Source organism: Haliotis rubra, unplaced genomic scaffold, assembly GCF_003918875.1.
Source record: "Haliotis rubra isolate DU_JTF1 unplaced genomic scaffold, ASM391887v1 Scf42, whole genome shotgun sequence".
NCBI classification, from domain to species: domain Eukaryota; kingdom Metazoa; phylum Mollusca; class Gastropoda; order Lepetellida; family Haliotidae; genus Haliotis; species Haliotis rubra.
In genome coordinates, this window is record NW_025767102.1 from 747,963 (window position 1) to 759,966 (window position 12,004).

The 12,004-nt window shown below is 40.4% G+C and overlaps 1 protein-coding gene across 1 annotated transcript; it reads left to right on the forward strand.

The window, feature by feature from the left end:
- The first annotated feature begins 531 nt into the window (after window positions 1-531).
- LOC124288507 (protein SPO16 homolog) lies at window positions 532-10,055 on the forward strand. Its single transcript, XM_046725029.1, has 6 exons — window positions 532-748; window positions 1,169-1,295; window positions 1,758-1,859; window positions 3,824-3,902; window positions 7,557-7,674; window positions 9,635-10,055. Exons 1-6 carry the CDS (start codon window positions 649-651, stop codon window positions 9,760-9,762), a joined length of 654 nt encoding a protein of 217 aa, XP_046580985.1. The 5' UTR covers window positions 532-648; the 3' UTR covers window positions 9,763-10,055.
- Window positions 10,056-12,004: the final 1,949 nt, after the last annotated feature.

Consider the following 12,004-nt stretch of genomic DNA (forward strand, 5'->3'; position numbering starts at 1 on the left):
GCGGATCCAGAGGGGGGGTCAGGGGTTCGACACACACACACACACCCTTTTGAAAATCAGACTTAAAACCACATTGAAGGCTTGTATTTGGGGAGTTCAGGGGGTTCAGGGGGTTGAAACAAGCCAAGCCAAGTATCACATGTGTAATAATTTACAGATACACCGATGTATTACTCACAACAGATTATTAAGTTTATGATGTATTATGAAGTTAGGCGGAGACTTTTATATGTTGCAGACACCGATCGAAAAGTTGCTGATGAATCTGTCACATGCAGAATAATTTTGTGTGCGAAGTAACACTGGTCGTAGTGCAACAATCAGGATGAAAGAGATATATTGCTTCATTTTGTGCCTACTACAGTAGAACATTTTTTTTCTAAAACGTAGGCAGGATCATTTGTTCGTTAAACGAATGTCAATAAACCATGAAGCAATTTGGGTATAGTTTAACTGCATGGACGTGGTCGCCAAACTGGGGAAAAGGGGAGATAACTCTCGTTTACTGCCCTTGACAGCGGAAGTGGCAGATCAAACTTCACGCCGTTTCAGAATAACGTCATGTACAATTACATTTGAACGTTTCACTAATCTAACCCTTTACTTCATCTCTCAACTATAGGCGAAGTGATTGTATACTCTTATATTATGGCCGGACCGGTTGGTGCCTGGCCCGTGATTCTGCATCAGTCGCTGGAGAAGAGCGAAATCAGTCGACTTCTGCGACAAAAGAACTTCAAAATTCGAAGTAAGTGAGTCCTTAGTCATTAAGTAATTCCCGTGCGACCATGTTGAGGAACTCTGGGGAGGAGAACGCCCACATATGTATGCGTGTGTGTGCGTTCGTTCGTTCGTAAGTTGTTCAGGTTTCATAGTGCTTTCCTACAACTTATCATGTTTAACATGTCTCGGACACACAGTAGTGACAACAATCCGACCAGTTTTGTTTTATACCCTCAATACAGTGTGCCAGGCAGGATAACAACATTAAATACCATGATGAAGCCAGGGAGTCGAACCACCCACATTTCCATCACTGCCAGACGCTCTGTCCACAAGACCAGACTGACGGTAATTGAAAGTCAGGGATGTGCCTGACAAAAATTCGCGCCTACTTGGAAATCAGTCATATCACTTAACTATAATGTGCATTACATATTCTTTAAAGATTCAGAGAGCGTCACCAGCAACAGCATCATCTTCCCCATGTCGGGTGTTGCTTTTATGATCCTAGACCTCAAAGACGTCATCAGGGACAGCCCCGAAGGCGGCACCAGGACAGAGGTGTGGGAAAGGTGGGGCCGCTTGATGTCATCAATATAGTTTCTTCCTAGCAGCTGATTCTAAATCCGCATGACATATGCGTCAGGTTTATATCATAAGCACAAATGATATAGTATACTTTACTGGTGTGCATAGAAATATAGGCAAGTGTATATAGAGCTTGAGCACTTGTGATAAACGTGTATGACATGTAAAGTGATAAATATATAGAGTCAAAATACAGTAATATATTCATCATCATATGGAAGGGGCGTAAATCTATAATGTAATGCACAAGTACTGACGGTACACCTATTCTATTTTGTATATACATGTATATGCATTTCTTCTAAACTGGAGATACTAATGAGAATTGTTACTCCGTGGTGGCTTTATACCCACTATATACTGTGTTACCCCTGTGGACATGATTCAGTGAATGTTACACAGTGTTTCATGGAATCAGTGTAGTTTTGCTGTTTTCTTTCATCAAGTATTGACAAGTTCGTACAAGTACACCGTCGCTGTTACATCCTGGCTCAAGCTCCATGCCATGCTGAACAGGAACAGTGTGTCTTCTCCGCCATACAAGAGAAGTAAGTGTTAAAATGTTATGGATAATTTAACACTTGTTTGATAAGCACATTTACCCCGACCTTCCTATTACATGGGTCCAAGGTTAATGTCCATGATATGATACGTACATGTTTTATTCTCGGTATCCATACAAAATGATAAACTGCTAAAATATTACTTATTACTCTTTCAGTGACCCCCGAAAGGTCAGTCAAGCATTACCAAAATAAAAATATATCTTTTTCTTTTGAAATTGCTCTTATAGTTATAGTCGAGAAGTTTCGTAATAATGTGTATCACGATACGTATCGTATCATTAGGAAATTAACCTACTGTGTTTTGAAATTAGAGGTAGTATAACGGAATTATGATAGCTCTAAATTTAATTTAAAACCGAACGCATGTCGGTAGTGTGATAAAGGTTAACCTGATTGTATGACTGAGATAGAGTGTTTGATATCTAATTATTGCTACCTTGCAAAATTTAAGAGTTGAGGCGCTTTTGCTGAGATGAGGAGTCCGAGTTGTACAAATTTAGAGACTGTTAAAGTGTGTGCCCTGTCAACTTCAGAATTTCACGCACCTCTACGACTGCATGTGACAGAAGACTCACTGTGGTGCATGGCTCTTACACGCTCATTTGTGTACTTTGTGCTAAAATTCGATTCTTCCCATATCATTTTCAATATTCTGGAAAGTGTGTTGTGATCTAGTGGCTTCCAAGTGGACAAAATTCATATCGTGATACATATGGTATTGTGACGTATGTATGTGATACATATGGTATTCTCGTATATCGTGATGCTTTGTATGGTGACCTATATATCGTATCGTATTGAGACCGTACTGCAGCCTTTCACTCTTACTTATGCCTATAGTGGTTAGAGCGTCCGCCCGGAGAGCGGAAGGTCGCGGGTTCGATCCCCGGCCGCGTCTTACCAAAAGACATAAAAACATGGTACTTGTTGGTCCCTGCCTGGCGCTCGGCATTAATGGGTACAACAAGGACTGGTCGGCTCGGAGTCAGTATAATGTGTCTGAGTGGGGTATTCATGCTTCACTGCAGCATGGTATCTCAGTGGGCTAGCACTATAAAACCAGCTTCAGTCTGGGCTAGTACAAGCAGCCGCACATACACATACACAGGCATGCACGTCGTCATATCAGCGAAATATTCTCAAGCACGACGTTAAACCCAATTTCACCTCACCTCACTTATACCTATAATAAAGTCGTACAGGAGACGTTGGCTTTGACTACGTCCTTCCGATTTCCAGGCTATTCATCCAAGGATGACACTTTGCATACATCAACACCAAATAACAGTATTTTATGGTAAGCATGTTGGCTGTGGGTATTCACTTAACCTTTCCATTTCCCCAACTGACTAGGCTGGAAACATGTATTTGCACGAGCCCTAAAGTCTGATTAGCTGTCAGCCCAGCCAATTCTCTGTGGCAGGAGATATCGATGAACGTGTCTTCTTGTCATGCCGAGAGATGACTGCTATTTACTAACGCTTTCGAGTAACAAACAGCAGTGGTATATTTTACATGGACAACATGTTTTATTTGTACAAGATGTTTGGTCCCGTTATTATTCTGTGTATCCATCATTCAAAGATATCAGTTGCGGTCTCAGTGTTCAGGCCATCCAAACAGCTAGCACACCGACTGTGCTACGTCTAATTATTGACTAGTTGGACCCGTGAAGATCCCGGTTACAATTGGCGTTCTGCAACACATACATTGTATTTGTTGTAAGAAGCGACTAACGGAATCGGGTGGTCAGGCTCACTGACTTGGTTGACAAATGTCATCGTATCCCAAGTGGGTAGATCGACGCTCATGATGTTGATCACTGGATAATCTGGTCCAGCCTCATTAATTTACAGACCGAAGCCATATAGCTGGAATATTGCTGAGTGCAGCATAGAACTAAACTCACTCACTCACTACTATTCATGTGTTTTATTGCGTTTCAGATATATGACGAGTCCTCTACAAATGATCCCAGTCCACACGCCTACAGAGAGCATCCAAGCTATGTTGAACATTGCCAAGGTATTGTCTTATGAGTAGTTGATCTCTTTGAATCGCTAGCAAACTTTGACTGTGGGCTTGAATCCCACGTTCACCATGATAATGTGTTAAGGTTTGGCAGTACCGGAGAAGTGCATGTGAGTTAGTAGACCAGAGGTACAGATAAGCTGCGTATCGGCGTAAATTACGCAAATAATTATGTGAAAACGTAATTCCTTTTCTACAAGTACGCTTGAATGTTTGTAAATACTCTATAAATTTGATCTTACATGCGTACACACAAAAATAGATAAAATAACAGGTATATTGAGAGGGTCTATGTGAGCACTTGAACTTGGCAACTTGCATTCTTTCTTTTCGTATCTCATATTACAGATCAAATATAAATAACAACATGTAAACCAACATTTAAGCTATATTATAGTTTTACAATAAATGGAAAATTGCAAAATGCCCAAATGAGATTGAGCGAGGTGGGTACAATTTATTTGGTTACCCATAGGAAAATTAAGATACCAAATCGAGATGAACACAAGCGAGTACATTACTCAGTGACCAAAAGGTTATCTGTAACTCTGTAGACCTACATTGTTCCGGCGTTCTCTCAAATCAAACTGACACCCAGTGATGTGACTGGAATGCTGTTCAAAGCAACGTTAAGCCAAACTTACAACAAAACTTACTCTCACAGTGAGTGAGTGAGTTTCGTTTTACACACACTCAGCAATATTCCAGCTATATGACGGCGGTCTGTAAATAATCGAGTCTGGACCAGACAATCCAGTGATCAACATCATGAGCATCCATGTACACAATTGGGATACGATGACATGTGCCAACAAAGTCAGCGAGTCTGACCACCCGATCCTGTTAGTTGCCTCTTACAAGCATGGGTTACTGAAGATCAATTCTGACCCGGATCTTCAGGGGTTACTGACACAGAGACAATGGTCATGTAAAGTATGATTAGGGCTGATGAATTTGGTCTGTAAATAATTAAATCTTGGTTAGACCATACCAGTGGTTGAAATTATGATCAACACAGCTGGGATACCATGACATGCATCACCTATTTTAAATATACAACAACAAAAGCTAAATCTATCATATACATGTATAAATTCAATAAATGAATAAATGTAATTTGAAAGATGTTTACTGTTGCAATACAAACATCTTTGGGGCGTGGGGTAGCCTAGTGGTTAAAGCCCTCGCTGTTTACGCTGAAGACCCGTGTTCGTGTTCGAAGCCCATTTCTGGTATCCCCTGTCGTGATATTGCTGAAACATTGCTAAAAGCGGCGTAAAACCATACTCACTCACTTTGAAATTTACATCTCTGCTCCTTAACGAATAATTATTAGGGCTGTGCAATATAAACGGTTTACTGGTATTTACCGGTTCAGACATGAAAACGATACGTATTGCGATACGCTGATTGAAAACCGGTATTTTGACATGCATTCGGAAAACGTCGTAACACTCGGAAATCTTCGGATATTTCCTTGTTTCATTTGTGCCAAATATTATTCACATTTTTATTTTATCATGATTAAAAAAAGTTATTAAAGCTTAATCAAGCATAGTGATTTTGTTGTGTTTTTGCTCTATAAATCAAGCAGTAACTCGATTATAAGTAGTTTTTTGTTTAAAACTACTTCATGCAAAATATTGCAATGCATATCGCAATACATGCTTTCGCATCGCCATATATCGCAATATGAATATTCTCTGCAATACCCACCCCTAATAATTATAATAAGTAGCTTTATGACTAAGCAGTCTCCGACAGTGTTTATCCGTACCGTGTTCCTAGACGAAAGGCTGCAGTAATGGGAATCCTGTTTAATAAAATAACATTATTGACGCACATTTACCGCATCAAGTATAGGTGTCCCCAGGTGGTTTCTAGTAAAAGCTGATGTCGCTAGAAGCTGTGAATGCCTGACTCTGACTAGACTGCGCGTCGTCGTATACCGCGCACACGGGACGTTATCATAACATCAAACTCAGGTTTGTCTGGAAGGCCATCGTTATTCAGCTGGAATATCAAGAACTGCGGCGTTAAACAAACAGCGAAAGAGTGGACTGTTTGACCAAGCCACTTGTGTTGGTACCACGGTCTTCTCTCCATCACAGCCGTAGTCACAGCTTGTAGGCTGTGTGGAGCTGGGATACAGTAACTTATTTACTTCATGTGCCAGTATATTCTAGACAGCATGAGTGAGTGAGTTTAGTATTACGCCGCTTTTAGCAATATTCCAGCAATATCACGGCGGGGGATACCAGAAATGGGCTTCACACATTGTACCAATGTGCGGAATCGAACCCGGGTCTTCGGCGTGACGAACGAACGATTTAACCACTGGGTTACCCCACCGCCCCTAGACAGCATGAAGATCAGGTGAGGACAGATCTTGGTTGTCGTTATACTCAAAAACCCACGCACCCCACTCACTCACTCACTCACTCATGAATCTGTACACCAATGTCCCCCTCTCAGTTAGACACCTAGGGCTGTGGGGTAGCCTAGTGGTTAAAGCCTTCGCTCGTCACGCTGAAGACCCGGGTTCAATTCCCCAAATGGGTACAAAAAATGTGTGAGGCTGATTTGTGGTGTCCCCCGCCGTGATATTGCTGGAATTGTACTAAGAGTGGCGTAAAATCAAACTCATTCATTCACACATCTGAACTCAAACCTTAACAACTCAACAATTATGTCTCCATCGACCAATCCTCTCATTCACCGAACCCGTAGAGATCTGGATTAGAATAAATTATTGGTCTTTAGCAAAACATGCTTATCGTAAGAGGCAACTATTGGTATCTGGTGATAGGCTCACTGACTTGACTGATGGTGTCATGGTATCCCAGCTGTGTACATCAATGCCTATTACATCAATTACTGGGCTGTCGGGACGAAACTCGATTATTTACAGACCGCTGTTGCTATTGTGACCAACAAACAAACAATTACACAGCATTTTCTGCTGAACTTACTACGAGTAAAGACATTGTTCAAGGGCAATAGCTATTTTGATTATTTTTCTCTATATATACAAAGGCAAATAGAACATCAGCCTGGGTGGCTTATGTACCAGTTGGTATAGTGTGTAACTGTAACTGCATGTTACTTTGATGGGTAAAATGTATTCCTTTGTTTAATATAGGAGTACTGGAAAATCTTAAGTGTACATGTAAAGTACTGAATGGAAATTAATTGACTATCAGTAATTTGTGTTTCGTTTCATGTATGCATCACAACATTGATTCTTGTGTAAACAGGTCAATGAACAATAAAACAAGACTTTTTCAGATAAATACGTTTGTAAATGATTCTAAGACCGTACACCATTGCTGTGGTGCGTATTTGCTACGTTTTCTAAATTATTTCCTACCGTATCGTGCATATTTTTTATTCGTACATACGCCGATACGGCCCTTATCTGGAGCCCTGTTCTATATATTAAGCGTATCTTTTAAGCCACTTCGAATTTGAAAATTTGACAGGTATGGAATCCAAGTTCGAAACCTGTACATTGACATCAGGCATGTCAATTGGGATATAGATCTTTTAGAGGTATCGAACGTGACCAGTTATTGAATTGAATATTGATCTTTTGTTCATAATAAATAAACTGTGAAAGAAATAAAATCGAACATGTTCTTTTTTCAGTTATTGTGTAAGCCAATGGGAGAAGTTGTGACAAGGCGATTCCAAGGTCTCCTCACCCAGCAGTTGTCAGGGGACGTCACGGGCGCCGCCCTGACTCAACTGGGCCTCACTGAACCCCGTATCCTTCAGCTTACAATGCAGTGATGGAAGGAGGCTAGACTAACGCCTAATCTCTGGATATATACTCACCCATCAAAAGTTTAGACTCACTAGTGTAAAATGTAGCCACTTACTTCAGTCAACTGTTCTAAACTAGATTTTGCAAAATATTCTGTACAGTTTATGGGTACTGTTTACACATGAACTGACGTATTGTAAAACAAATTCGTAACGTTGAAAAGATTATTGTCATGAGTTCAATAAATGATGAAACTCAGTGAAAATTGGCGAAATCTTAACAAAACTTTACACCAAAACGTAGCTGTTCACATGCACGATATTTGCACATGCTTTTCAGCAATTTGATGCATGAGCCTCGTGCAATTCATCTGCATATAGTGTGTGCTTTAAGTGAGTCTAAACTTTTGATGGGTAGTATATATAATTCTGATAGAAACAAATAATTCATTTCAAGTTGAAAAGGAGCATCATACAGTGTGATGGGAGATTCAGAACCCGAGGAAATCTAGACTTGCCTCATTTGGGGCTTTATCATTGCAGAAAGGTATTGGCGGAAGGGAATATAATGCGGTTCGGGTTCGGGGTCTTTGAGACAGACAAGAAGGAAACCTGTACAGCCAAAGGTGAACTATTTCACGGACTAGAGGTTGTGGCCCTTTAAGGACAGTGTTTCGGTTCCAACACAGACAGATATAATATTCGAGTCTCCAGAATATATACAGTTGTCATTACACGTCGTTAAAGCGTGCAGAGGCCATTCCATCGGGATTAGGGGCGGTGGGGTAGCTTAGTGGGTAAAGCGTTGGCTCGTCACGCCGAAAACCCGGGTTCGATTCCCCACATGGGTTCAATGTGTGAAGCCTATTTCTTGTGTCCACCGCCGAGATATTGCTGGAATATTGCTAAAAGCGGTATTAAGCTAAACTCACTCACTCTAAACGCCATTCAAAGACAAGAGCTTAAATGTCAACATGTTTTACAATAATACATGCCTTCTGACTTGAGTACCCCTCGGTGTGAAGCGTGAAAATAGCACAATATTACATGATGGTTTCTTAAACAACTTCGATCATAAAACGTCAGATTTCAGATCCTGTTAGGTACAGATGTTTCAGGACCACGTGTCTTATTTATGTTTTGTGCACTTATCCCTATTTCGAGTTATTTAATCATTCATTGTTCTCATTTGAACCCGAACGGACTATGTGTACACGAGTCTATAGCACGCGCACGCACAAACCACTTCATAGATGTATTGCAAAGGTATTCCTCTTCCTTATCCTCATCAGAGATTCAGTCTATCCTTATCCTCATCAGAGATTCAGTTTATCCTTATCCCCATCAGAGATTCACTCTATCCTTATCCTCATCAGAGATTCAGTCTATCCTTATCCTCATCAGAGATTCAGTTTATCCTTATCCTCATCAGAGATTCAGTTATCCTTATCCTCATCAGAGATTCAGTTTATCCTTATCCCCATCAGAGATTCAGTTTATCCTTATCCTCATCAGAGATTCAGTTTATCCTTATCCCCATCAGAGATTCAGTTTATCCTTATCCCCATCAGATTCAGTTTATCCTTATCCCCATCAGAGATTCAGTTTATCCTTATCCCCATCAGAGATTCAGTTTATCCTTATCCCCATCAGAGATTCAGTTTATCCTTATCCTCATCAGAGATTCAGTTTATCCTTATCCCCATCAGAGATTCAGTTTATCCTTATCCTCATCACAGACTCAGTTTATCCTTATCCCTATCAGAGATTCAGTTTATCCTTATCCCCATCAGAGATTCAGTTTATCCTTATCCCCATCAGAGATTCAGTTTATCCTTATCCCCATCAGAGATTCAGTTTATCCTTATCCCCATCAGAGATTCAGTTTATGCTTTTCCTCATCAGAGATTCAGTCTATCCTTATCCTCATCAGAGATTCAGTTTATCCTTATCCTCATCAGAGATTCAGTTTATCCAGGATGGAATAGGGAACCTGGCACAGCTGGCGACCGCCTCTCGAGACGATCTCCTCAACTGCAGTCTAGATACAGACACTGCAGACAGAATACTGGACATGTTTCATAAATAGGCCGCTGTGTGATCAGTGATAAGCTGTATTTGTCTCATGTTTATTTAAAGTGGAACTAGGCTCCGGTCAATTGGCAGCCTTGAGGTTAGATTCAAGATCGTCACATCTCACTTAATCTGTCTGCAAGCTTAAATTGTGTGATGCTGATCGATCCGGCTGTCAGAACGTACCATTATTACACGGACACAATGACCTTCATACACAGCACATATTTCAACATCAAGGCGTTGCATGATCATGGAGTGGGGACCTTTCCTCAAGTCACTGTCAAAGTTGTACAGAATAAACGGCTTCCATGGATGAAATATTGTTTTGTGTTTGTCAGATACTGCAGTCAGAAAAATTCCAGCTACGTGGCGGCGGTCCCTAGGTTTTGTGTCTGAGCCAGACAATGCAATGATTGCAAACTTATCATCGATCAACACAACTGATATGAGATGACATGCGAGTCTAACCACCCCGTCCACTTAGTCGCATAGGACTGATGTGGGTTTGCGTGGAATTTATTTTCTGAACTTTTTCTGAGCTCTGTAACGAATGTAGTCATGAATTCGTGGTTTAGGATAAGCCCTAAATGGAAAAATGTTTTGCGACTTACTCTAAGTTTAAGTCCTTTGAAACAGATGAGAACTGGAGGAAGATTTGTATTACATTTTATTGGTGAAAAGCAGACATGTCTTCGAAGAATTCTGAAACCGGTGTTCGCACGCAGTAAAGGTAACTCATTTGAGTTAACACTCGGGCAGATTTGTATTACATTTTTAATGAAAATCTTACCATCGCGGCTTTTATCTGATTTCAAACTTTCCCTATGACTCATTTTCACTTTAATCTTAGTTACTAATCACTCCCGAACACACAGCTTACCAAACAACATCTTCCAGCGGAAGCTCGTCCACTCAAGAACTGTCAGAAACTCTTGCATAAATACAGCTGTAAAGGTTCCCAGTGGACACGACGTCATGGCGTCGATTGGACTTTCTTTCAGGTGTACAGAATATGCATTACGACTTTTGAAACATATGAGCTATTTCCAAGTTAGTATTCTTAAACCGCTTCCAAGTATTTCGAGTTAAAGAGTTTTCTGTGGGATTATTGTATCTATATTCTTGCTTATGGGTTAAAGCTGATACAGCACCGCGTCAATACGGCGCCAGGCTAGCGTAAAAAACCTTGGTTTGACAAAAAGGCTTCGGTGCGTGCTTCCTACGTACACGTATATACAGAAGACAGAATTCCACGACAGTATAAGTACGTCATATATTTTGCAATAGGTCGTCACACATCTAAGTGAGTGAGTTAACATCTTACGTTGCATCAACAATTTTGCGACTCCACACCTGAGAAATCAGATAGTATACCAACCCTTACCATAATTACCAGTCATCACCAGACCCATGTGCCACGTTTGGGGAAGAAATAATAACGGTTCTAAAGTTGTACTCCACAAAAGAGCACCAAGACCAATTTCAGTCGAAGTCAAACTTGTTGCCATAGAAACTTAAAACATTTTACTCAGAAATCCAAAACTACCAAAAGGAACCAATTCAGACCTATCTATGTGCAAAGTTTGGTGAAGAAATAAAAAACGGTTTGTTCTAAAGTTCTGCTCCGGAAAAGAGCACCCAGACCAATTTCAGTCGAAGTCAAACTTGTAGCCATGGAAACCTAAAAAATATTTTATTGAGAAATCCAAAACTACCAAAGGGCACCAGTTCACTACCAGACCTATGTGCCAAGTCTGGTGATGCAATAATAATAATAATAAGTAATAATGTGTATGTTAAGTGTATGAACAATAACACTGACAAATATATACTTGCATGCTGATCTGTCTTACCTTTATACACCTGGGAATGGTGAACTAAGTGCTTTCTGGCCAACAATGCGTGTCCTGTCTGCTGATTCTTTAGATGACTTTATTAATGGTTGATAACAAGCTGGATAAATACGAATTTCCCTGATATGCCTTTCATCTTTATCTTAGAGATGAGAGATTACAGGTAGCGAGTATAACCTGTAACAGTAATGTCTCCCTTGAGAAGAGAGCGGATGGAAACGTTCCGCTGAAAGGCTAATGGTAAAGTCACCCCAACCTTGTCTTTGTGTACTATCTGTATAGTATAAGTGCTATTCAGTTTGTTTTCCCTATTTTCTTTCTGTAACATAGTGTTTTAGAAAACCAACAGCAGCCTCCATCATTATCCATTGGCGTTTCTGTTGGCTACGGGATGTATAACAA

Coding starts and splice junctions, on each gene's coding strand:
- LOC124288507 (XM_046725029.1), top strand. CDS start 649: ATGGCCGGACCGGTTGGTGCCTGGCCCGTGATTCTGCATCAGTCGCTG. Junction 1,296..1,757: donor AGGACAGAGGTGTGGGAAAG/GTGGGGCCGCTT, acceptor TCTTTCATCAAG/TATTGACAAGTTCGTACAAG. Junction 1,860..3,823: donor TTCTCCGCCATACAAGAGAA/GTAAGTGTTAAA, acceptor ATTGCGTTTCAG/ATATATGACGAGTCCTCTAC.